Here is a 25,237-nt window from a genome sequence, read left to right on the forward strand (position 1 = left end):
TACGAGTTACGACAGAAAGGGAGCCCAGCCAGCTGGAGCGAGTCGGTTAACTAGGTAACTATACCGGTGCCTGCTGCTCCCGTGCGGACGCGGTGGCCGCTGCTCAGTTACATACATATGTACATACAGTACTTACTCGCTAGCAGGCGCCGTGGGAGCCAGACGTTGGTTGATGCTGGGCTAACTAGTTAACTAATACCCGCCCAGCCTGCCGCTGCCTTCCTAGTTAGTTTAGCGGGCTTGTCGAACCTCAACGTCCATCCTCCTCCTCCTCCTCCTCCTCCTCCTCAACCCTGAGCTCCCTCCCGCCAATGCCAGCCCACAATCGCAAAGAGCGCCGCGCAGCCGCTGCATCGGCCGCTGCACCTCTCGATGGCTTCGACTCCGCGTCCATTCCTTTAAGCCGCCCGTCTTCACATACGTTTGCGTCGCAGAAGAACGCAAAAACGCTTCTCGAGATTGCTGCTGAGCGGAATGCAGCTACCGGCAGCTCTCAACCGGAGCTTATCCACGTATCGTCGTCGGGCGACATCCTGGGGACAGAGAAGCTTCCCCACGCTGACTCAAGCTCTTCCCGCCCGGCAGATCGCAGCGTGGACGCCCATGACGATATCGGCAACGGCGATGACGCGGAAATCCCTCCTCTTCCAGATACCATATTCCTGTCGTTCCCACTCTCTGTCCTCTACTTTACGCTCTCGTTCCTGGCCGCCCACCAGTATGCCCAAGAAACCCCCCTCGGAAAGCTGTCGCGAGATACCATATTCATCGCCTTCCCCACCCTGACCTTCATCATACACTTGGCCCACGGCCATATAATATCATTTCGTTCGCTCAATGTACTTGGCAGGAGAGCAGCGGCGAAAAAAAATGCTTTCCCTGGTGTTGCCACGTCCGCTACGCCCTTGTCCATGCAGTCTCTGTTTCCACTCAATGCCCACAATATCATCTTCTGCGTAATTTCTATCTTGCTGGGTATGCGTCTCATTGCTATGACAAATGAGGGCTCATATTATGCTGTAATGAAAAGGGCTCCATCCATTGGGACCTTGTGGGTTTGGTCTGTTTTTGAACTCTCCCCTGGTCCAGCTGTCCTAGGACTTCTCATTCCTGTCGTTTGGGCAGTTGGCTGGAAAGACTATCGGTTGATATAGTTGAGCGAGACCATTTACTAGGATTGACTTGCACGGCAGGGTCAGCTCAGGTAGATTGATTATGCGGACTTGGAATATCGGTTGCTTAACCCTGAGCAACAATAAGAGCACCGACACCGCCTTTCGGCGTGCTTTCCGGATATTTGGCCCTCATAATGGCCTTGATGTTATCCTCTTGACATAACCCCATATAATGAGAGAGCATTATCCTACGCCCAGTGACAGAGGGCCACCTTCCCGTATCAGAACAGAGAAAGAATCATCCTCACGCCAATATGAGGTTTCTGGATGGTTTAAAGAAATAAGTTTTATGATATACTGGCACCATGCCGCTACGCGTACTCCATACATGACTCTGCCTATCCAGGAGTTTAGTGAAAGAGCCATGCATTTGATGGTGCTAACCTACCACTTGCTAAGCCGAAAGAGACAGACCCCTCCTCATATTTCTCCCGGTTTTGAGAAAAATTCTCTTTTGAAGGGATAGGCTAAACTGGTTCTCACGGTCGATGAGCGTGTGTCTGCCAGTTTGAGGACCGTAGGGCGAGATCGCAACTCTATTTCCAAACCAGATTTGCCGGATGACAACCCAAACCAAGGTTATGACTAGCATATATATTGCTCATAGCCCCAGCTTTTTGTTTCTTTTCAAACCATTCATCCTAAAAATCGCATCTACAGAGTACACTTGTCCTACAAAACTATGGAAAATTTTAGCGACATTGAACTTCAAGCCCGCTCTGGACTCGAGCTCGAAAAAAAATGGACTTCGAAGAGCAATAGATCCAACGAATTTCAAGATGAACAGCTCCCCAGCTCAGCGCTGCCACTACCACCGGTCGATCGGGGAATCCGTGCGTGGTTATTCTTGGTTGGAGCTTTCCTGATCGAATCACTGATCTGGGGTTAGTATTTGTTTATGACCTTTACCGGGGTATTAATTAAAACATGGCATAGGTTTGCCCTTTTCGTACGGTGTTTTTCAGGACTTTTATGAAACACATGAGCCCTTTGAGTCGAACCCATCAGGTATCGCAGCCATCGGTACGACCGCACTGGTAAGTGCACTAAAGACTCCATCATCCTATGAATGATACTTAACACTGTATTATTCAGGGCGTAATGTATCTTGGGAGCCCTGTGTGCTTCGCCTTGATGGAAAAGTGGCTATTTTGGCGGAAGTGGAGTCTTCATGTTGGCCTTAGTTTACTTCTTACCGCGCTTGTTGCGTCAGCCTTCGCCACAAAAGTATGGCATCTGATTTTCACACAAGGAGCATTGTATGGAATTGGAGGTGCCCTCTCCTACAACCCTGCAGTCATATTTTGTGACGAATGGTTTGTTTGTAAAAAAGGATTTGCATTTGGTGTGATGTGGGTAAGTCATTTTTTCAGGCAAATCCAACGCTTTTTCTTTGCACTGTTCTAAATGATTTATAGGCAGGAACTGGGTTTGCCGGCGTCACGATACCTTTCCTAATGTCATGGATGCTCAAGCGCTTCGGCCTCAAGGTGGCCCTTCTGTCATGGGCGGCCATTGTTGCGCTTCTTTTGACCCCCTTGATCTTCTTTGTTCGGCCGCGTATTCCAAGGAACCATAATTATCGGCCATGCCGCTTGTCGCTTCGCTTCTGTTATAACAGGACTTTTATTTTTCTCCAACTTGGAAATATCCTGGAGGGACTGGGGCATTTCATGCCTACTATTTACCTACCCGCATATGCTCGCAACCTCGGAGTCCGTAACGAAGCCATCACCACTTCAATATCTCTCGTTAACGCAGCCTCTATTTTTGGATCCACTTTTCTTGGGTTTCTGATCGACAGATTTCATGTTACCACCGTCATTCTAATAAGCACCATCGGAGCAACCCTTTCAATTTTCCTCCTTTGGGGCCTCTCGTCATCTGCCGGCCTGCTATTCGTCTTTTCTATCGCCTACGGTTTCTTCGCGGGGGGGAACGCTGCCACCTACGCTGGAATTCTCAAGGAGGTATCCAGTGATAAGCCTGAAAGTGGCGGTGGCACAGGGATGGTCATCGGTATGCTCTCCGCTGGCCGCGGAATTGGAAGTGTCGCCTGTGGCCCCCTAAGCGAGATTTTAATAAGAGGGCGGCCCTGGGCAGGCAAAGCTGGGTTGGGTTATGGTACGGAATACGGTCCACTGATCATTTTTACCGGAACCAGTGCCCTTCTGGGGGGAATCGGCTTTGCTGCGAGAAAACTAGGGTGGATGAAATAGTTTATAGACGGCAGGCAGTTTGTTTTTGGTTATCGTCTTTTTACTCTGTATATCATATATATTATACCCCTGTATATATAGTTAAATGTTTAACTGGAGCATTGGAAAGCGATGAGATACAATAGTTAAAATATCTTGAAAAATGCCAAAATATTAGCTTCAATACGTCTAAGCTTCTGGGCTCGAACGTTGCTCGTCGCTTTGATTTTGAACCAAAGAGTCCCAGCCGAGAAGTCTCCACACCTCTTGAACAAACCAATCACCCTTATCACAGCCAGGGGAATCAAGGTCGTTGTCCGAATAGCCGGTGGGAAGAGATGGATTAATCTCACGGCTTGATTTCAACGACTCTTGCAGGGTAGGATCGTCATGTCCGAAAACACCTTTAAGAAGCGTATTCTGTAGCTTCCGTTTTCTTCCGCGAACCAGGAGAGAAGAGTGTGCCCCCACAAAACCACTCGCGCTATCGCCCTGGCACTGGATAGAAAGAGCGTGTTCAAGAATGCAGATAAGGTGTCTGCTCTGAAGCATAGCAGCACACTCAAGGATGGATACGTTAGTTCCATTTTCTGTGTCCTGGAAGCCCGGGCATGGAATGGGCAATCTAGTTGGACACACGGCAAGACTGGTATCGGACTTCAGGCCTTTGAAAACCAAAGATCCTAGAACTTTGCCGACATGCTCAAGTAGAACAAACAAAAAGCCTTCTAACAAGTCGCTGTGGTCATTTTTCCCAGTGGTAATTTGGAGTATCATCTTTACAAGTAGCTGAGAGACAGTATCCAGTAGCCGGCTGTCTTCTCGTGATAGTTGGGGCGACAGCGACTCTATTGTATTCTCCCGTTTCGCCTTGGCTGTCTGTCTAGCCTTTTTTGAGACTGACTTTGCTCTTGATATTAACAGCTTTGCCCTTAACAGGGTATGACGATGGAGGTGGAGGAGGATCGACTGAAAGAGATGAACCAGGCGATATACAATGATGCCGTAGGCGCAGGCTCCATCTTCCCTTCCAGCTAACCTTTGCAGCGCTCTAAAAATGATGGGATAGCACTGTTCAAAGACAATCGAAATGTCTCTTAAGGTGAGATTTTGCTGTAACGGACATCCCTTCTCTTTCTTAGACTTCGCCTGTCTTTGGGATATCGTGGTATCGATAAGCTGCTCCATGGCAACACAAAGATCAGCCGAGGCAATTGCTAACTGCTCAGACTCGGTCTTTTTCTGTAAAAGCTTTTGTAGTCGGTGTAAACGCCGCAGGAATGGCGTTGTAGCTGCAAACGTAAAAGTTAGCAAGGTGGTAGGTGTCAAAATCTGCAGACGTACAACTCTTAACAGGGTTCGAGGCTTCAGAGTAACTAAGCTTATCATTGCTGGATATTGCGGCGCCAGCAGTTTTTGAGCGTTTTGATGAGAGGGGTTCGGTTGTGAAAACACCACAAATAGCCTTTCTTTTCGATGACATAGCACCGTGTTCTACATCTGCCCGTGCCTTAAAGGCGACCGCCTCAGTTCGTTGTTCGAGTTCATACACTTTATCAAGCAGGCGGCTTTGATAGGCTTCAGACTTTTCATATGCTTCCCGCCAGAACGCAGCACTGTCCAGATAGCGATCTTCAGTAGCATCGACAATATTCCGTTGCCCCACATGAATGTGACGCCTGACATCGAGAATATAGTCTGTGTAGAATAAGTAAAGCACTGCACATCTATTAAAGAGATCCTGACCTTTAATACTTGTGTGAGGTGGCTTGGACTTGACAATAGATAATGCCAATGCTAGTTCAGATGGATGAGGACAGGACATGTTTGGAAGCACTTTTTAAAAGAATCAAAACGAAGATAAAACGCCAATTGTTATAAAATGCTCATGAATGGTAGTCGAAATAAAGCTGGAATGATCTTCACATGCCCCGCCATGTCGAGATACCGAAAAGGGTAAGATCCCGACATCTATATTCTGGGGGGGGGGGGGCGAGAAATGGAAGACAATGACCCGTGGCCGTTTCATTTCAAGTGGGGGAAGAAAACACTACCCCCAGCGTAATCAGAGGGTGCCTATATATCCTCCAAGACCGCATCCTTTCTGTTATCGCCTTCAATATCCTATCTCTCTGGGGACATACTCAAATTATTAAGGCCCCTATTTTTCTGCCCAGACCCAAATCGGACTATATTAGGTCCGGTCCGGCCAAATCGGAACAACCTTAACGGCCAACGAAATGGAACAAAAAAGAGCCTGACAAGATACATTCCTTAACATATTACGATGGCGCCCATGGATGACCTAAAGGCCCATGCGGCCTCGTCGCAGGACTTTTATGGCCTTCTTGGCATATCTTCTGCTGCTGCGGATACTGAAATTCGACGCGCATACCGAAAGACAGCTTTGAAATATCACCCTGATAAGCTACAGAACCCTACCCCAGCGGATATCGACAAGTTTCATTTGCTCCAGATTGCTTATGATGTCTTGTCCGAGCCATCTGTGCGGCAGCTTTATGATGATGCTCGAGAAGCAAGGGAGCGGAAGAAAAGAGAAAATGAGATGCTTGAGGGTGTGCGGCGGAAAATGAAGGAAGACTTGGAAGCCAGGGAGCGCGGAATGAAAAGGCCATTTGGTGCCACGGGTCTGGATGCTACTGTTGATCTCGACAAAGCAGAAGCAATACTAGAGTTGGAAATTAAGCGGCTAGCAGAAGATGGGAGGAGGCGAAGGCAGCAAAAGGAGGAGCTAATGAGACGAGAGATTCTAGAGGAAGAAGAAAGGCTTGAACAAGCTAAAGAAGAAAAAAAGCGGTCCGATGATGCAGATAAGACAAGCCGAGAACCTTCTGGTGGCATTTCCGTCGCCGAAATTGACCGAACGGTCAAGGTCCGTTGGGTTCGTGAAGGCGCGGGATTGAGCCTCGATAAAGCTCGACTGGAATCATTATTCTCAGCATTTGGGAAGGTTGAGAGTGTTTTCACATTAAAAGACAAGAAACAGCCCTCTGGAAAGAAAAAAGAAAGGAAAATTATTGCTACGGGTGTTGTTGTCTTTTCATCCATCGCTGGTGCGCATGCCGCTGTAGAGGACAGCAATAGAAAAAATGGGGAGGAATGGGACATTATCGACTCTGTATCCTGGGCTTCAAATAAAGAGCCTGATCTTGAATCGCATCGCACTAGGCTGCCTGTTCAAGTGGAGCCAACGACCGTACCCCCCGAGACTGCTTCCTCAACGACAATAAGACCAAGTGCCGTCAAGTTTCCCGGCCTCAACTCCTCTACTAAACCCACTAGCGGTGACAGAAAACCCCCTTCCTTTACTTCTTTCTCTACACCTAACACCTCTTCAGATGCAGGGTCTAATCTAGGCCCGAATAGTCCAAGCTTGGAAGAAATCACCCTAATTCGTCTGAAAAATGCAGAGAAGAAACGTACCGAGGGGCTGGTGAAAGAGGGTAAGGAAAGGATGCCTACAAATCCTACAATATAAGGTCTCTTTCCTTCGTAAACACGCATGGTCCCCTTTTTGGCGTTCTTCTTTCTTGTTCAATATGATACCCATGATATGATTTATGCTAGATGCGTAGACCACATGTACAGTCCAAATAATATACACCATTGAGTATTGGGTACTCCGTAGTATCCTCATAACAGGTCACTGTTACAAGGTTACTGCTGGTATTCTTCCATTTTCTCAACCATGTCTCTGGCTCTTTGCACATCATCTCTTGTCGTCCTTTGCCTTACTCCACCATTTAAGATATATTCCCTCACCCAGGAAGGAGCGAATGCCTTTACTTTCACTTGTCCAGCTTCCAAAATGCCTTCACTTGGGTCAGCCTCCCATGAAATATTATATTCCTCATCCGGATCGTATTGAGATGACTCTCCCGTTAAAGAGATGTCCGTCATCGTTTCTAACCGACAGATTGAAAGTCCAACATTTCCAATACCAGATATAAACTTTCCTGCACTGCGCCCTCTTCCTGATGCGCTTAATTTTGTAATGTTTGCTCCTGCAGGCGGAAGAGATACGTTGGTATCCGGCAAGTGTGTGGGTAAATGAGAATGAACGGGTGGTGGTCGAGTGTCGTCGATCCTATATAGCTGCACTGGCAATATTCGTTTGCGTATCACGCCGCGATGGTGTGTCCGTATTGTTAGCTCCTGACCAAGATAGCAACCTTTATGGAAATCAATGCCACCCATTATGTCCATGTTACTATCCATTGGCAAGGAAGATTCCCGCAATATTTCACTCTGCCCTTCCGGGATGCCGTGAAGGATTCGGCGGAGCACGTATGAAGAGAGTGGTGCTTCTTGTCCAGGAAGTGTATCTTTTACGCTGCGCAAATCGCTACTTGGAGAAAGTACTCGATATCCAAAAGCTGGAGCACGCTTATCAACACAAGATATAACACCCTTTGTCGGATCAAGCCTTCGCTGGGTCTGTAAGTTTCCTATGTTATCCCAAGCTGCCCAAATTGTTTTTTCCTCTTCTTCCAATGATCGAAATTTGAGCTTTGATCTCAGCTTGTGTTTTTTAAAATGTTTTAGCAAATTGGAAACCTGCTCTCTATCCACCTCAATCAAATATTCCAATCCCGATTCCGAATCATGGTTTGGGTAAATAAAAACATCATGCAGAACCCGTCCCTGAGCATTCAAAAAGCCTGCGTAAAACGGTGTGGTGAGACTAGCCCGGTTTTTCGATGCGATGACATTCTGGGTTATTAACCCCTGTAAAAATGCAGTGCTATCTGCACCAGTGAGGGAAATAAGTCCGCGATTGGTGAGCTGGACATGTCCGCTGTCTAGTGGGCCAGTCTGCTCATGAGGGGTGGCGGTGGTAAACAGGTTACGTCGGCGTAGAAAGCATCGTGTACAAATTCGGCTAGTAAAAAACCGCGCAAACATTTCTTGAAGGGTCAGAAAATGGCACACCAACAATTGCTATCCTAAATAAAACCAGAAATTTGTTCCCTCGGGTTGGGTTCGTGTATTCGTTGATGGCCGAGGGCGGCAAGACGCGGCAGTATGGTCCGACCCGCGCCACGCGCCCATTAACCATGTCATACGGAGTACAGAACTAAATTATAGAGTAGTTTACGAGAGCCCTTGTACAAAATGGAGGTTACAGTAGGGAAGCACAAGGTACGGATATGCCGACGGAGTTCGTTTCAAGGGTAAAATAACCCACAGCCAGTATAATAATTTACTAAGCCAGGAGTCCGCAGGTCCGCCAACATGAATCAATCCAGCCTTCAAGGCTCTAACTAAACTGATAATGCCAATTCACTAGCGCTTTCCCATCGCAACACCGTTTAGATAGCCAAGCAAAAATTCTTTATCAACGGGCGAAGTGGCCTTTTTATGCGTTGGTGGTTGACTCTCGCCGGTGCAGGGCGGAGGAACGGCAGTGCTCTGGTGAAATGCATCTCCTGCAGGATTGTCCTGGGCCGGTGACTTGAAATGAGACATAAGTTCTGCTCTGTAGCTAGCAGGCTTTGTTTCAGGTGGGTCGGCCTTCCCAAACAGTGACAGTAAGGTCTCTTTTTGAGAATTGGGCTGGCTTTGTCGACGATCATAGTCAAGGCGTTGTGGTGTTTCCTTTGCTGTTTCCGGTTCTTCTTCCAGGGTCTCTTTTTTCGGTTTCGTAAAAGCGCTTACAACTACTGTACGAGCAGGCAGACAGGCATCCAAATTATCTTTATCCGGCCGACGCAAAATACGAGGTTTGAAAGGCTTTGTGATTTCTGAAATTTTGACATTTCTCTTTTGGGGTGACTGCGAGGTTGCCGCAACTTTTGTAGCCATGATAGATTCATTTTTTACCGAACTTGGGCGAGGAAGAATTGTGATATTAGGCCGTGCGGTGTGTTGCGGATGAACCGGAAGCTGATGCTGCCGGCCGCGAGGACTCTGCTTAGCTAAAGATTGAGTTGGAAGCGACTTAGCTGCAGGATTATTTACACATTGCCCAATATCGTATCTCGAATTGATATCTTTCCCGAGTTGTGGTGGTTGTGGCTGAGAGGTAACTTGGTCCTGTGGCTTCGACATTTTCATGTTATTCGTCGGCTGTGGCGCTGTCTGTGTATGTGCTGCTGGGAAAGGCATTGATGGTGGAGCAGGTACCTTTAGAAGGCTCAGCAAATTTTCTCTATGGTCAGACATCTTTTGAGTTCCATTGCGGAATTGGGGGTCGGATGGCATTTCTTGGGAGTGTGCAGTGGGGATTTGCGAATTATTGCTTTTGAAAACATTCAAAAGTGCAAGTGAGTGACTGGTTAACTTCGGTGGCGGAAGTTTACTGGCAGGGGGAATAGATGCTGTTCTGGTATCAGACGGTGGTAATGTTTGGTTTGATTGAGGTAAGGTTGGATAATAAGGAGGTGGCACTGGCTTCTGCGCAGCCAAGGAAGTAAAATGCATCGTGCCTTGAAGATTTTGAGGAATTGAATCACTGCCAGGAGGCTGAGTCAACCAGGGGCGATGACTGTGGGGAGCGACAAACGGCCCAAAGGCCGGTAGTTGAGGAGGCTGTGAGAATTCATTTCCAGGGAGGTTATGAACGGGGGATTGATGAACTTGATCGGTAGGGTTAATGTGGGGGGGATGTAGAGAACGAAGGGGCGGCTGAACAACACCAGGTAATGGAACAGGCAGAGCGTTAGGTGTGATATTGACATTGCTCTGGGAATGTTGAGTTGGCGGAGGGTGTAATGGCCCAACGGAAGGTAAGTTAGCTGATGACAGTTGTGTGTGTGGATGGCCCTCTGGGTGGTAGGCCGGATAAGAATCGGAGCCCTTTCTCAGGAGCTCTAGAAGCGTAGATCCATTGCTTGAGTCAGGCCTAGTAACTACAGGATCGGCGATGGCGGGAGCGCGTGGTACAGGACACCCAATATTCAAGAGCCGTTTTAGTTGGGAGGAGGGGTTTTCACCAGCAGGAAGGGTGGGATGTCCCATAGGAATCGGTGCCTCAATAGCATCGCCACTTGGGGCAACGTTCCCATTCGCAGCGCCAATACTTTCTTCTGCGGTTGTGTATGCCGCGCTCTCAATATCTAACTGAGTGGCCGTATTCTTTGGAACGCCTCGCTTCTTCTGAGTAGCAATCCATTTTTTAAGCGGTCCAAGAAAGGGAGCGACCATATAAAACTTGTTCTTACTCATCGCCTGGCTGGTCTGGTCCTCCTGCCTTACCTTCTTTTGGGTTGGAAGCTCTGAAAGCTTATACCATTCAATTTTGCTTATTTCTTTTCTTGTTCTTGGTTCAAAATGAGTATTTTTCGGTACTCCTCGTATTACGTATAACCTCATATTTTGCTCCCTCATAGAAATGTCAATATGTTTGACGGTTTCTTCATTCTTAACGAGGTTTCCTGCCCTAATATCGAAACCTGTTTCCTCATATACCTCTCTGACAGCACAGTCGAAATCTTTCTCGTCTTTGTTGATTTTTCCCCTAGGAAAACTCCAGCCAGCCGTCTTCTTCCAACCCTTAACGAGAATTACTTCATCCATAGCCTCGTTTAGTAAAATTGCACCACGAACAGGGACTCGCGTCTTGTAAGCTAGGAACTCCGAAAAGGCGGTGGAGTGATGATAATGGGACCATTGAGACATCAATGGACAATGCTGAAATATAAGGAGAGAAAAACTTCGCAGGTTTAAGGAGGGCAGATTCGGGTCTAAGGGGCGAATGAAATCTTCATAGAACCATTGTGCTTCTTCGACCTGAAAACATATGCGCTCAACTGATTCCAATTCTTCGTGGGGAAGGTTGATAATAAAGCGAACACACAGGTCATCCAGCCCTAGATCGCAAGGACATCGTCAGTAAATAAGGAAGTTGAGGACTCTCTTTGTCATCGCTTACAGTCTTCGAGCTTCATCTTTGGTCCTGGCATAGTTCCTACACCACCTAGGCATTTCAGCGTAAACCAGGATCTTCCCTTCCCACCAATCTGAAGTCGACAGCGTAGAAGACGAGCAGTATATAACTGATGTCAATTTTCTACGAGTAAGAATATACAGAAACGAAAAGTCGTAGTAAGATAGGTTCAGGAACCAATGGAAGATCCCTCAATGTTTGCCTGTTACTTGACTCATTGCTGGTGATTGTGTTGACGAAGTGATTTCTGTGGCTGATGATATGTGGCAGTGCAAATTGGTAAGTGTGGCTGAACAGGGGTTGATGAGTCAGCATATGCGGAATGACGTCGGCTTAGCCTTTTTGCCGCCGACGTGAAGCCAAAATACGCCAGAAATTAAGCAAATCCATTTGCGAAAGAGTAGTGAAACCCCAGGCTACAAATAGGACCGATCCTTGGTAGCGCCAGCTAGTTATTGAGAGTCAAGAATATGCCGTTTACTGGTTGCCCTTCAGCGTTGATCTCTAACCCCACGCGCCTCCATCTACCAATTGATTCCCTGTTTATTTCCAAGTCTTGTTGATTCAACGAGAAGCGTGCCAGCATTTCTGTACAACATCGTATATTAAGCCTAGGACGCCTCTCTTTCTTTCCTTTCATTTATTTTTTGTTTTTCTCCTTTTAACCATCCCTTTATATCAGTTTCGAACGCCGTGAACTCTTCCCTGTATCAACAACCCTTCATATCCGCCCTTTATGGCTGCCAAAATTGCTGCCGTTCTTTCTAAAAATATTTTAAAGGAGTCTGCAGAAAATAGATTTGGACAAGAAGTAAGTTGAGTCGATGTCTTGAGTATATATGCACCCAAATATCATTACAATGCACCGCAAGTTCTAATTTACAAGCTACTTCTAGGACCCCTACTTTGAACAAGTCAAAGCGACCAACCTCCTTGGACGACCAACAACAAAAAAACGACGTAGAGCTGCTCCCGAAGGCATCTCGGAACATGATGTTAAAGTCCTTACAAAAGTTAAGCGTCGGGCATACCGGTTAGACCTCGCCCTTTGCAACTTCTGCGGCATAAAATTTGGATGGGGCAGTGTTATCGGCTTAGTACCAGCGTATATTACCCTCCCCCTCTCGGTTGTTTGACTTGCTTTCTAATAGGCTCTAATAGTATAGGGGATGCGCTTGATATGATCTTAGCACTTATGGTCGTAAAGACTTGCAGCAACGTCGAAGGCGGCCTTCCGAAGAGCCTTTACGCACAAATGCTCTTCAACGTAATTTTCGACTTCGCCATTGGGTTGGTTCCTTTTATTGGGGATCTTGCAGATGCATTATACAAATGCAATACAAGGAATGCGGTTCTACTTGAGAAGTACCTCAAAGAGAAAGGCCAACGAACTTTGGATTCCACAAGCCAGGTCGACCTTGAGGTAGGTGCTGGAACACGCAAGCCCCAAAGACAAATTACCTCCAGCAATGAGCATCCAAGACAACCAGAGCCGGCCCGCCTATCACGAGACAAGACTAATTCTGGAAAACATGGGCAACCAAGGAGAACCCAGTCTGATTTTGTAAAGGGGAGACGCTGACACCACTGAAAATCTCAGTGTTAATGACGAGACGAGGAAAACAATTTGTTTATGCCTACTATGCATGTACTTTTAGATACCATACTGGTAAAGGGAACAGGCGCTTAATTGAGTTCTTATTTTTTCGCTTACTTTTCTTAGTTTCATGCTACATATCTCGCTTTAGGCTTTATTTGATTCGCACACTACCTTTGGATACCTAGAAAATTGATTGGTTGATCAGTGTTATCATCAAACAAGTATTCTGCTCTACAGCATATGACGTGTTTCACAGAGAACATATCTGTGTGAATACGTACACATGATAGAACAGCTAGACTTTTAGGCAGGTCACAGCGAAATGTGTATGATTTCTCATGTATAGTTGTCAGCCAGTATAGTAGCCAAGATACGATATTTCTCATACTAAAATGGGAGCAAATCCATTCATATCTCCTCATATCCTCGCTCTTAGATATAAAAACACTATCTGGAAGCAGTGACTGTCGTCCTCAAATCCAGAAGAGTTCTCATACACCCATAGCAATTAGGTAGCTGATCCAATATGGTAGTATCAAAGTGTTCGCTACTGATTATATAATTATCTGTTGCACCGACCGGAACGCCACATAAAACACACCGACTTTCACCACCAGTTGGAGGCGTCTTCAGCTTATCGATAGTGCGAACAATATTCGCCATAACACCTGGATATTTGGCCCCTTGAGTTAAAACGTACCGCGACATCAAGTCTTCAATTGACATGTTTCGGTTTGAGATCGATTCAAAATCTTGTACGTCTCGTTCGATAATTGGCTCAAGGTGAGGAAGTGTATAAGATGCGAATAATTCCAGTTCAGTCTTGTACAAGTCTCTCAAAGGAAAGGAAAAATAAATACCCCAGGGAGATACCCCATCGCATACATCCCAAACGATGGAGGAACCCCTGCCTTTGGCAACATTTGCCAACGTCTTTGCTGCAAGCCGACTATCTGAGTCGCCCCATAGAATTCCATCACATCCTTGATTCTGGGCAAATGCAACTATAAGCCGCCTAAGGAGAATTCTATCAACATCTGCTCGCGCGGTTGTAGTTGAAAATGAAGCTCGAAACAAGTTCATAGCCTCCTCATTTGATACGTGGGAACTTTCTGCGATAGAAAGGCGTAAACATTGGGCAAAAACGCCCCTAGTATCGGTGTCATAATCAAGGATGCTATGAAGAGGAAGCTCCGTGTATTTGTTGGCTGGATAGGCTGCTCTGAGCTGATCCAATCTCTCAGGCATGTGAGAAGATCCCGAAGGCTCAAGTGAGGCGGGATTGACTACGACAATGTGTAAATCGAACGCTGTGCGGTGCTGACCGATCAAGCGCTGTCTTGCAAGAATGCTGCTCAACATATGCAGTAAAGCTAGAGACGAGACGCCATATGATAGCGGGAGGAGGAGGGTTCGCTGTCTGTCTTTTGGGGCACTTCTAAGGCGATATCTTTCCATCCGCCTTAAGACTTTACCTTGTATGAACCTCGTAAAGCAAGGCCTAAAATAATTAGTATAACTAGCGGAATAATAACAATAGTGGGAGAATAGAGGTGAACTGACTCGCAAAGATTCCGGGTTCGTACTGTCACCTGGTATGGTAACGATTTGCAATCGATACATAGTTTGATTCCCGCCGTCTCTGTCATTTCGTAATACATATAATTTCCCCAGTGAGTGAGCGTATACGACTTGAATGTATTTTTGTTGGTGGCGATTAAAGCCTTCGAATCTTTAACTATTTAGCAGGACAAAAAACCCTGCTTACGTCACGCCGGCCAGAACCTTATTGCCAAATCCTCCATTTGTATTCCTATGCCAGCTGGCCCTCGCATCTCAGGAGCAAACACTTGCCAACGGTTTTGGATCTAGATATAGTCGCTCTTCAATGTTACATGAATAATCAGATTTTTTTTACATTGCTTTTCTGGCCCCCGACTTTGCCTCAGTTTCAGCGGAGACAACAATGAGGTGGCCGTTCCATGGACTCTTTTTATCTACCCTGCTAGCAGCCGATGTTCTCGCAAACGACGTAAAAATAGTAAGGCCCTCCATGTGCATATTAGAGGCACCCCATTCCTAACTCCTAGCCTACTAGAATCAAGACAATGGCCACCGACAACAATGCTCCGGAATGTACGGCAAGAAAGCCTGGGGAGGCAACGTTGACCCGTATATTCAAGTGAAATTACTCAAATTGCCACCGAAAGAGCCAACTCCGCTCATGAGTCTAGTTATATTTGAATGGAAAGATGAGGGGCTGATAGGTCGCTTTGCTCCTGATGATAAAGATAGGGTAATACCGCCACCTATAAGGTACAAGCACGCGAGCGCTCTTTATTGACCTTATCTAGATTGTAAAAGAAACTATCTGCGACCCGCACGGTGTAAAAATTGGGCTGTGTGATGAAAAATCACTGGGAGCCTTCATTCTAGAACCTAACGCGACCAAAAATGCACGATTTCCACTCATTTCGATGGCTGTCAACCTAACAGACCCACAGCCGATTAAATACCTTGTCAAAAAGAGTGGCTTCTACTGTGTCAGCACTTATGGATTCACAGGAGATAATTATAATGGCATTGTGTCGTTTAGAAATGCATATGGCGAGCTTGCCGGACCGCAAATTCCAAAATTGGCGTTTTACGGCGGCCTGACCCTTATCTACGCCGTTATTGGCATGTATGTTTTCCTGATACTCTAAACACAAAACTATCACTAACCTCTTGTAGATTTTGGGCATTCTTATATGTCCAGCATCGACATGACATTCGTGGGTTCTGCAATCGCTTCCGCTTAATATCGACTAACTGTTGACTATAGTACCGGTCCAGAATTACATAACTGCTATTCTGGTATTTTTGGTAGTTGAGCAACTGATGACTTGGGGATTTTATGGTTGGCAATACCTTATATCCGTTTGGTGATATACTTGCTAAGCTTTGAGTAGATTATCAAAACAGGCATGGCATGAATGGATTAGCAAGAGTCCTCATGGTCATAGTAGCGATTTTAAATGCTGGCCGGAACTCCTTCTCATTCTTCCTTCTTCTTATCGTCTGTATGGGGTATGGCGTGGTGAAGCCATCTTTAGGCCGTACTATGGTCTATGTTCGTTGCCTCGCTATCGGTCACTTTGTTTTCGGGGTTGTCTACGGTGTTGCAAGCCTTTCAATCACGCCAGACAGTGCAGGTCCGCTCGTCCTATTAGTCGTTCTTCCTCTTGCCGGAACCCTTACAGCATTCTACGTCTGGACGCTGAACTCCTTAGGAGCAACCATGAAGGATCTGATTGACAGAAAGCAAAGAGTGAAGGCTATGATGTACAAAAAGCTCTGGTGGTGTATTCTGGGAAGTATCATGGTTACATTTGGCTTCTTCTTCCTCAACTCCTTCCTCTTTGCGAGTAAAAGCGTCGTCGACTATATCCCCGATCATTGGAAAACCAGATGGTTCGTTTTAGATGGATGGCTGAATATTGTATACTTGTTTGATATTGGCTTCGTTGCATACCTTTGGAGACCAACGGCAAACAATAGACGTTTTGCTATGAGTGATGAGGTACGGAACACCCCTATCCTCATTTCAGCCAAATTAAGCTCACTCTCATGACAGGTTGCCCAAGACGACGATGGCTTTGAGATTCGTTCTATTGCCAGCTCACTCGATGAGGAAGAAGAGTTAGGCGAGCCACCTAATAGCAGAGCAGCAGGTGTCGCACCATCCGCAGTCCCCGGCGCTGCTACCCTCGCTCTGTCAAGTCGTCAGTCACTCGATGCGGATCATTTTGCCGTCGGTGATGAGAGATGGTCTGATGACGAATCTCCGAGAAATTCAACTGAAGGGAAAGGTTTAATGCGCAAGGAAGACTAATAATATACCGCTTCTACGGATTCCAACGTGTATTCATCGAGCTTATTTTCAATTTATTCGTTTGAGGAAAGGGGTTTGCAAAATTGACGGCGTTTGCTTGGGTATGGGCCAATATTTGGTGTTTTTGTGTTTTTCTATTAAACTTTCATACATTGCTTCATGTTTCCATGTATCAAAATCCTGCGCTGTATATAATTCTATCTTAAATGGCATACATTCAATTTTGGTCTTTTTGGTCATTGCCGATTATGTAACAAAGTCTACATCGATTTATGTATTAGGCCGAGCACGAAAAGCTTCCGGTCTTATGGCCTAGGCCGTTTCTCCAGCTTCGCTACCGGGCGATTGATATACTGGAAGTATTCTTGTCCAATGGTTGACAAAATTTCCTTTAATGGGCCCTCTCAATACCCAGCGGCGCGACATGCTGCAAACAATTCAGCTACCCCGCGTGACTATTCCAACCGAGAAAGCCAGCCACGTGCTCCAGGAGAAGTACCAGCACTCGCGGCATCACTTCTTGTTCGGTGTCAAACACTCCTTCTCGAGCTGGATGCCTTTCAGGTCTACCTTGCAGGCCTAGGTAAACCACATCTTGTGGAACTCCGTCAATTCAAGTCCGTTGTCCAGTCAGAACTTAAATTACTCGAGAAACTGAATGACCTGGCGGGTAAGGCCGTGGAGGAGGATGAAAAAGCGAGACGAGCAGTAGAGGACAAGGCACAGAATGAAGAAGATAGCGAGGATGAAAATGGGGGGCTAGGAACTGCAGAAAAAAGCGTTCTGCATTCGCTACGTTCATCCAATTTTCCGTTTTACTGTACAGTTTGGACAGTTGCGAAGATGACTTGCACAGGTCTGGTTGGGTTTAGTAAGAAATTCTATTGGAGGGGTGCTAAAAGAAACACAGTGGGAAGTTATAGAGAGGATATTGAAAGTGCATTTAGGAACAGTAGTCTATTGAACGGTGGAGCCGAAGACGACGAAATGCCTCTCTCCAAGACAACGGCACCAGCACTTTTGAAGAGAAACGTGCTTGTGGATATCGTCGCCGATCATGGAGAAGAATGGGTGAAAGTGTCTACAATCACACCTTCACGTCTCTTGTTTGAACTGGCAAAGCAAGGGTGGGATGTAGACTCGGACTCAGACGACGACCCAGTGGAAGATGGACTAGCAGGCAATGATAGCGATGGTGACGATATGATCGAGCTTGTCAAATTAGCAGCGGACATGACGAAGGCGGCCAAGGAAACCCGAGTTAGATACAAACACCCTCGAATACGATTTGTTCTCACTAAGATTACCGAAGGCGAAGTACCTCCAGTTGACAGGATCATCCGTGAGATTCGAAAATTAGGGGTGACGGTGGAATGCCGTAACATTGCGGAAGATGTGCCAGGTGAAGGGTCTTTGATACATGACACGGGGTCCCTGGAGGCTTTGTTTACATCACTACTCCCCAGTCCATACCCTCACCGAACCCCGACATTAAACGTCGACTGTACGCTGCTTCTCGCTCTAGTGTCAGATGTGTCGCATATCAGGAACTTAACGCATGCACCATATCACCACCGTGCGGTGACCCGGCAAATCCAACTCGAGGCACAAAATCCTTTGATACCTTCGGAGCTATGGCCGGCAATGGGCGATAAGGAACTGGTTTGCACAGAGGAAGCTGCCCACAGAATGCGAGAAATAGTCGCAACAATAGGCACCCAGACAGAAAAATTAAGGACTCAGCTGCTTATGGGCGAGCTAGACGAGGATTTGGCTAGGAAAGAATTAATATCCCGATTCCAAACATTATCTGATCATAAAGTTCCTACAGATTGGAAACTCCCCATCCGAGTGGTAGATTCCCATGAGATAATTGAGGAAGGCCTCGAAAATGGAAAACTGCCAGCCATAGCTCGCGAAGTGAAAGCACAACTCAGTGTAATAAATGCTAGTGTTTTCATATACGGTTGGGTGACGGAGCAAATGACGATTTCCAGCAACCGAACGGTGGCAAAGCTGATTGAGACCCTAGTGGAAGAGAATAGGGGTAACGATGACGAGTTATCGGGACCCTCTGTGTGGACCTGCGATACGGCTAGAAGTTTGATCGGAAAAGAGCACAATAAGAACTCTAGAGTAGCCTAGGGTGCAGAAAGACGACAAGGAAACAACATCGTCAATGTTGCTGCACCATTAGACCCGGTGACCTCGAAGTGTTCCCAAAACGAAATTAAAATTAACGGATAGACGTTTTATGGCCTTCGGGTATAATGATATGAGGACGTGGCTGTTCATTTTTCGGAGTGCTTTGCGCTATCATCGGGTAACCAAAACACAATTTCCTTATCCGCACTAGCCAGCATATTGTACCTGGGGTTTGCCTGCACAATGGCAGTTTTGCCACGATGTGGTAAACGAACCATGGCCTGGAGGAAACGGTTGGAGTCGGGGGCTTGGTTCACATCCCATACCAGCATATCGGACTGTTCCCCTGCGCCACCAATCACATAGTGACCATCTGGGGTAAAGCAGACATCGCCTTGGCTTAGAGGCTTTCCAGAATTAGACACTGGAGCTGCTCGTCCTGTTACCCCCGACTTGCCAACCAAGAATGCTTTGACATGTCCTTCAAAAGCATCGAGAACAAAATGGCCATGAAGATCCGTTCCGAGCAGGATATGCTTTCCATCATTCGAAAATTCAAGTTTATTCCACGCCCTGCCTCTGGTTGTTTGGGCATATCTATCTTCGTGCGGCGCCATGTCAAAGGTCGCAAACGGTTGTTTATCATAATTCCGATAGTCGTAGAGCAATATTGATGAAGTAGATTGTGACGCAATGGCGATAACGCTGCCAGATGGGTCAAATGCTGCTAAATATGGAGTCGCTAGCTTAAGTCTTCCTTGCGCGTTTCTGGAATTCAGGTCCCATAGCGCAACACTGTCATCCTTGGAGCATGAAAGAAAAGCGTCTGTACCGGGGCTTAATGCGAGACATGTCACCTTGTCTGTATGGCCAGTAAAGTAGCGAAGGTAGCTCTCGTTATGGAGATCGAGAAGCCGTAAGGAATCTTACAAACGTGGTTAGCTCGACGATAAATCGCGGCAAAGGAAGCCTTTACCATCGACCTTTGTGCTAGCATGCAACACTTGTCGGGAGTGATGGGTAAACCTAGCAAGGTGGACCCCGTATTTTTTACTAGGCACAGTCTTCGTCGGTTTCCCTTCCTTTATATCAAACAGTTGTATCATCTCATCATCGCTCGCGGCAACGAGATACTCGCCTTGATCGTCAAAGTCAACTGAAGTGACGAATTGCTGGCCATCTGATCTGGTGTTTCCTCGAAATATCTAGAGAAAAAAAAGCGGTCAATATCTCTTTTGCTGGGCAAGGACAGCTATGGGCATACTTTCGATGGACGATAATTGGAGATAACATCTGAGACCTTCATTGTTGCCTGAGGAGGGCCACTAGTAGTCGCAGTTTCGGCCATGGCTAAAATCGCCCATCATTCACAGTCCCTAAAGCAAAAGATAGAAAGAGGCAGTGAATGGGGAAAGGCCTACTTCCTGTGCCGGCTTGGATTCACTTGAGCGTCTGGAGGAAAGTTTAGTTCTCTAGCAGTGACAGGGGTGAGAATGATGACTCAGCCACTCCATTGTTCCTATAAATATTCCACCCTGATACTCTTCTAATTGATTTTCTGAGGGTGGGCTTCCTTATCCTTATTAGTACACGATGGTTTCATGCCTACTCCGTACTTCTATCCAAGTATCAAAAAATAGCCAAGGCCACAATATATACTAGCGCCAAAAGCCTGCATTTCCAGAACCGAGGCGCGTGAAACCACGTTTCATCACGAAGAGCTGCTCTCCGAGAGGTTGGAACTGATTGGCTATGAGATGGGGAAGCAATGAAGAACCCGCCCAATTCTCCAAAACGAAGAGAAGAGAGCGCTCTCACAGTGAAGAAATATGGGCTGATATTGAGAAGACGGTCTAGAAATGAAGGATAGAGCCCTGAAGCGGAAGGCTATACCGGAGAAGAAAATCAAAAGATCAAGAATAAAAAAAATGACTGCCCTAGAGGCTTAAATAAAAATGGTGAAGACCTCCCAATAACGTGTAAGAAGGAAGGTCACTGGATGCAGTGTATAGTTCAATACCCTGATCTCAAGTCAATTATTCTGCTATGAATAATATGTTTAACAACTAAATCTTTTCAGGAAAAAAATATGAAGAAGCCGAAAAGCCCCCTCAATGGTGGGGGTGTTTGGAGATTTGCGCCGGAGATTACGGCGCCAGTGAAAACATAGGAGTAGTGACTTGATTTGTGAAGTCCAATGGATAGCTACCTTGGTGTGGCCGAGTGGCTATTACTCTTACACACCTATGCCCACTGGCTCTGAGATATTACCTTGTCGAAACACATATTCGAAAGTCAATGAAGTGTAGTAGAACACTTACGATTCTCCGGACAGGATCTAGCCCGCCTTAATTGCAGAACATAGTATGAAGAAACGCTATGACAAGTTGGTCTTATCAGGAGGACCCTACAACGAGGACGGTCAAGTAATTAGCCCTACTCCTGTTCTTGGCAACGATTTGGATGTTATCGCAGAGGTTCTTGACTCTTACTATATAAGGTCAGCCCTTCTGGTTATAAACCAGTAGGACCTCGGCGTATGGCGGAGTCTTTGGGTTAATTCACGCAATGACAAATCTCCTATCCGGAAACCACTCTTCATAATAGACAAAAGACAAAGAAAGGCCCAGCGGAGCTAACTACCGCGTTGCCTTTGACTTAATATTACGTACGTATAAAGATTACCCACATGGAGTTGTCCGTCTAGTATTTTCGCTAAAAAGAAACTGACCTTCCTACCTATCCAGATAGTCATTAACATATACGTATCCGAAACACGCATCTTGAAGGAACTTACTGTCTAGAGGATAGAGACCCGTGGTCCAGTGACTTGCGCCTGCCGACTTTGCTGGCAGATGGGGGCTCTCAAAAACATCTAAAACTCTTTATTTGTTTTACATCTTGATAATCTTAATAAGTCTATTAAGCTTCTACCATACCGAGTACAAGAAACTTTACAAGGCGATCTGGGAGATTAATCCTTCAAACGGCCAAATACAATATGGAAGACCCAAACTACGTCCCAAATTTTAGCACCTAGACTTAAATGAGGATGAGCCTATTACATAAAACGAGGACGGTCCTGGATCATCCGGGGGCAAACGGTTGCTCAGAAATGTATACCATCGGCTAATTTATGATGACTTGCAGCATCGAAAGATTTGAAATGCCAAGATAGAGGGAAAAAAGAGCATGTATGGAATACCTACTAGTAACTGAAGTACAGGAGTTATATAATTGCAAGTTGTTTAATCATCTGAAGTACGGTTTTTAAAGGAAAGAATAGTGATTTTGCATTATAAAATTTGACCAATAATGCAAAGTTTCATGTTCAATAATTTTCAACGCTTATAGATTGCTTTCTATATGCTTCTCAGTAAATGTAAACACAAATAGCAGTGTGATCAATTATCTCATTAATATTGCGACTTGTTCTCTGGATATAGATTGGAGCTGGATTTGGTTGGCGCTACGAAGTACGTCCTGTTGTGGCACTTTCATCTCTCCTTGAAATAGTTGTCTCATTTAAATATTCAAATGGAATGGTTTCAAGGGGCCTTATACCAAATGCTCATATATTGATTCACAAAATGCTTTAGCAGGCTGTTCCAAGCCCGAAATAGATTGTGGTCGGCGTGCAACGCCGTCTCGGCCATGGCGGTTGCGGCGGATGCCGGTAGCGCCGGGCCGGGCAAATGATGCGCCACGAATCACGACGCGTGTATTCCGACAAACTCTGTCCCCAGCATGACTAATCTCACAAGCGTCTTGGCGCAGGCAAGAATTGAGTTCGCGCTGATGCTCTCGTCAGCGAATTTATATCTCCCCTGCACCGCTCGCAGCCCCATCCAATGTTCTCGCGGGTTGTTGCACAATGAAGCCACAGCTTTGATTATCAAATTCTTTGTTGGTTTGTTTCTGATTTTTTTTCCCCTTTGTCTTTTATTTTTTCTCTCCACTCCTTGTCCTGAAAACAGCTCCACGCCAGAATGTCCACCACCACCGGGTACGTCTTTCTAGCAGACCTCGTAGAATTTTCTAACCCTTTTTTTTTTCCAGGGCCTTTATAGCTGGTGGTCTCGCCGCTTGTGGCGCCGTCACAGTAACGCACAGCTTCGAGACTGTTAAAATTCGGTATTTCTTCTTCCCCGAAACCGAGGCTTACATAGACTCATGCGCATCGAAGATTACAGCTCCAGGGCGAGCTTCAGTCGAAACAAGAGGCTGTTCGCAAATACAACGGTGTCCTTCATGGTGTAAAGGTCATTCTGCAGAATGAAGGACCTCGTGGCTTATTCCGGGGAATTGGATCAGCGGTAGGGCCAAGGCGCATCCCCGCAGGGACTTTAATTGAATTCTTGGCTTATAAATGCAGTATATTTACCAAATGGTATTGAACGGATGCCGCCTCGGATTCTATGAGCCTCTAAGACAGGGTCTCACTTCAGTGTTTTACAAAGATGCTTCTTATCAGTCCCTTGGTATCAATATTTTCTCTGGTGCGGCATCAGGAATTCTTGGGGCAGCTGCAGGCTCTCCTTTTTTTCTTGTGAAGACAAGACTTCAATCCTTTTCTCCCTTTCTTCCCGTCGGCACCCAGCACCCATACAAAAATTCCTTTGACGGCCTCAGGCAAATTTATACAGGGGAAGGCGTGAAAGGTCTTTACCGGGGAGTTGGTGCTGCAATGGTCCGAACCGGATTTGGAAGTTCGGTTCAATTACCAACCTATTTCTTTGCAAAGAGACGGCTGATCAAGCACCTGGGAATGGAAGATGGCCCTGGATTGCACTTAGCTAGCAGTGCATGCAGTGGGTTTGTAGTCTGCTGCGTTATGCACCCTCCAGGTGAGTTATATTGCAGCTCTGTTTTTGTTTTTGTGTTTTCCTAGATTTCTGGCTAATCATGCGCTGTTGCAGATACAATCATGTCACGGATGTACAATCAAACTGGCAATCTGTACAAGGGTGTATTCGACTGCTTATACAAGACGATAACTACTGAAGGCATTTTTGCTATTTATAAAGGATATTTTGCTCATCTTGCACGTATTTTACCCCATACTGTATGCCTTTCGGATCACTATGTTTTTGGATAAAATACTTACTGCTTCTACAGGTTTTGACGCTCAGCTTGGCTGAACAGACCAATAAGCTGATGCGAAGGGTAGAAGATCGATTTCTTTCTGATTCAGTTAAAGCAAACATATAGATCTGGTATTTTATTCATTCCGGTGTTAGCATTACCTTTTGCTTATTGGAGCCTCGATACGTGGCGTTTAAATGGGGATAGGAAATGACTTCTTTGACGAGGCCAGGATCTGATTCTAGCTTCCAATGAATCCATGACCTCTGTCGCGTTCAAAATTTGATCGTTAGACATTAATACTGAACCTTCTGGCAATATTTCCAACTGCCCCTTAATGGAAGTCAAATATACCGAAAGAGCTGAGAATTGCCGCCATCATAGTGACGATGGCAGTACTTTAACGAGATTTGAATCTCAGCGGTACGCTGTGCAGCGAAACTGTTACACGAATGTCTCCCGATCTCGGAAGCACTACTAGCTTTGCAAATTATGCAGGCTGGGAAACCTAGCCCAACCTACAACATTGTTTCTGGTGCGCCGCTGAATTGAGCGACGATTGGCCACATCGTATTGGGCGTTCCGATTTGACAAGGGCTTTCTAGAATAGCTGAGGTTTGTTGGGGCCAGCCATCCAGCAGATGACCCGCACGCAGAACGTATTCGACGACAGAACTGAACGAACACCAAATAGCTGTGCTTTCGCCGATTGGCGACGAGATCTGTGAGGAATAAGCCGTACATTCAGCCGTACTTAAGGTGTTTAGGTACGGAGTATTTTCTATTGTAAAAATAGAGTTTCAGGCGCTTATGGACTCCGCCTTCTGAGTGCCGCAAAGAAGAGGACCCTGTATTAGGCCTCCAGAAGATAGAGTGATAGAGCACAAAATATAAGTAAAACATGATTTATGGAGGAGTCGTTCAATTTCTCTCCCTAAGTGCGTGTTCCATTGTTTTATCATGGCTGGAATACGAAGGCCTCGTATGCAAGTAGCATCAAACAGCGAATCCAGCCTTTTCTGTCCCGCCATGCTCAGGTTAACTCGAGCAGCAGGTAAAACACCGGCCAGGCTCCTATGCAGGGCAAAACCAAGCAACCCGCTTTGTTTGTGTCGTTTGCATGAAAGGCTGGGAAGCAAATATCATACTCTGCTTCCGCAGTAAAACGTGGCATGATGTCGCGATCTAGCCTCTGCATGTTTACTACTCCGCGCTCAATCCTCATACGCGTGAGCCCAATGCAGTCATGGA

General features: G+C 46.1%; 12 protein-coding genes across 12 annotated transcripts; 7 read left to right on the forward strand and 5 right to left on the reverse strand.

Annotated features, from left to right (window-relative positions):
* Positions 1 to 311: 311 nt before the first annotated feature.
* On the forward strand, positions 312 to 1,154 carry LOZ57_006246 (uncharacterized protein; the record flags this gene model as incomplete). The annotated part of the gene is made up of 1 exon (XM_049255266.1): positions 312 to 1,154. The coding sequence occupies one exon, from the start codon at positions 312 to 314 to the stop codon at positions 1,152 to 1,154; it is 843 nt and encodes a 280-aa protein (XP_049105735.1).
* Positions 1,155 to 1,857: 703 nt separating this feature from the next.
* Positions 1,858 to 3,394, forward strand: LOZ57_006247 (uncharacterized protein; the record flags this gene model as incomplete). The annotated part of the gene is made up of 4 exons (XM_049255267.1): positions 1,858 to 2,059; positions 2,112 to 2,212; positions 2,271 to 2,531; positions 2,594 to 3,394. The coding sequence occupies 4 exons, from the start codon at positions 1,858 to 1,860 to the stop codon at positions 3,392 to 3,394; spliced, it is 1,365 nt and encodes a 454-aa protein (XP_049105736.1).
* A 168-nt stretch (positions 3,395 to 3,562) lies between these two features.
* On the reverse strand, positions 3,563 to 5,198 carry LOZ57_006248 (uncharacterized protein; the record flags this gene model as incomplete). The annotated part of the gene is made up of 2 exons (XM_049255268.1): positions 3,563 to 4,665; positions 4,718 to 5,198. The coding sequence occupies 2 exons, from the start codon at positions 5,196 to 5,198 to the stop codon at positions 3,563 to 3,565; spliced, it is 1,584 nt and encodes a 527-aa protein (XP_049105737.1).
* A 462-nt stretch (positions 5,199 to 5,660) lies between these two features.
* LOZ57_006249 (uncharacterized protein) lies at positions 5,661 to 6,872 on the forward strand (the record flags this gene model as incomplete). Its single annotated transcript, XM_049255269.1, has 1 exon — positions 5,661 to 6,872. One exon carries the CDS (start codon positions 5,661 to 5,663, stop codon positions 6,870 to 6,872), a length of 1,212 nt encoding a protein of 403 aa, XP_049105738.1.
* Positions 6,873 to 7,051: 179 nt separating this feature from the next.
* CAF17 (ccr4 associated factor) lies at positions 7,052 to 8,299 on the reverse strand (the record flags this gene model as incomplete). Its single annotated transcript, XM_049255270.1, has 1 exon — positions 7,052 to 8,299. One exon carries the CDS (start codon positions 8,297 to 8,299, stop codon positions 7,052 to 7,054), a length of 1,248 nt encoding a protein of 415 aa, XP_049105739.1.
* Positions 8,300 to 8,680: 381 nt separating this feature from the next.
* Positions 8,681 to 11,298, reverse strand: DCP2 (mRNA-decapping enzyme subunit 2; the record flags this gene model as incomplete). The annotated part of the gene is made up of 2 exons (XM_049255271.1): positions 8,681 to 11,205; positions 11,268 to 11,298. 2 exons carry the CDS (start codon positions 11,296 to 11,298, stop codon positions 8,681 to 8,683), a joined length of 2,556 nt encoding a protein of 851 aa, XP_049105740.1.
* Positions 11,299 to 12,018: 720 nt separating this feature from the next.
* LOZ57_006252 (uncharacterized protein) lies at positions 12,019 to 12,864 on the forward strand (the record flags this gene model as incomplete). The annotated part of the gene is made up of 3 exons (XM_049255272.1): positions 12,019 to 12,093; positions 12,179 to 12,387; positions 12,444 to 12,864. The coding sequence occupies 3 exons, from the start codon at positions 12,019 to 12,021 to the stop codon at positions 12,862 to 12,864; spliced, it is 705 nt and encodes a 234-aa protein (XP_049105741.1).
* Positions 12,865 to 13,329: 465 nt separating this feature from the next.
* CTU2 (Cytoplasmic tRNA 2-thiolation protein 2) lies at positions 13,330 to 14,340 on the reverse strand (the record flags this gene model as incomplete). The annotated part of the gene is made up of 1 exon (XM_049255273.1): positions 13,330 to 14,340. One exon carries the CDS (start codon positions 14,338 to 14,340, stop codon positions 13,330 to 13,332), a length of 1,011 nt encoding a protein of 336 aa, XP_049105742.1.
* A 508-nt stretch (positions 14,341 to 14,848) lies between these two features.
* On the forward strand, positions 14,849 to 16,756 carry PTM1 (Membrane protein ptm1; the record flags this gene model as incomplete). The annotated part of the gene is made up of 7 exons (XM_049255274.1): positions 14,849 to 14,923; positions 14,981 to 15,178; positions 15,237 to 15,565; positions 15,616 to 15,656; positions 15,707 to 15,781; positions 15,834 to 16,444; positions 16,499 to 16,756. The coding sequence occupies 7 exons, from the start codon at positions 14,849 to 14,851 to the stop codon at positions 16,754 to 16,756; spliced, it is 1,587 nt and encodes a 528-aa protein (XP_049105743.1).
* Positions 16,757 to 17,128: 372 nt separating this feature from the next.
* Positions 17,129 to 18,901, forward strand: LOZ57_006255 (uncharacterized protein; the record flags this gene model as incomplete). Its single annotated transcript, XM_049255275.1, has 1 exon — positions 17,129 to 18,901. The coding sequence occupies one exon, from the start codon at positions 17,129 to 17,131 to the stop codon at positions 18,899 to 18,901; it is 1,773 nt and encodes a 590-aa protein (XP_049105744.1).
* Positions 18,902 to 19,047: 146 nt separating this feature from the next.
* Positions 19,048 to 20,249, reverse strand: LOZ57_006256 (uncharacterized protein; the record flags this gene model as incomplete). The annotated part of the gene is made up of 3 exons (XM_049255276.1): positions 19,048 to 19,826; positions 19,878 to 20,106; positions 20,166 to 20,249. The coding sequence occupies 3 exons, from the start codon at positions 20,247 to 20,249 to the stop codon at positions 19,048 to 19,050; spliced, it is 1,092 nt and encodes a 363-aa protein (XP_049105745.1).
* A 2,641-nt stretch (positions 20,250 to 22,890) lies between these two features.
* On the forward strand, positions 22,891 to 24,112 carry OAC1 (Mitochondrial oxaloacetate carrier protein; the record flags this gene model as incomplete). The annotated part of the gene is made up of 6 exons (XM_049255277.1): positions 22,891 to 22,907; positions 22,961 to 23,035; positions 23,088 to 23,217; positions 23,277 to 23,748; positions 23,821 to 23,966; positions 24,020 to 24,112. 6 exons carry the CDS (start codon positions 22,891 to 22,893, stop codon positions 24,110 to 24,112), a joined length of 933 nt encoding a protein of 310 aa, XP_049105746.1.
* Positions 24,113 to 25,237: the final 1,125 nt, after the last annotated feature.

Source organism: Ophidiomyces ophidiicola, assembly GCF_022830035.1.
Source record: "Ophidiomyces ophidiicola strain CBS 122913 chromosome Unknown scaffold_38, whole genome shotgun sequence".
Lineage (NCBI taxonomy): Eukaryota > Fungi > Ascomycota > Eurotiomycetes > Onygenales > Onygenaceae > Ophidiomyces > Ophidiomyces ophidiicola.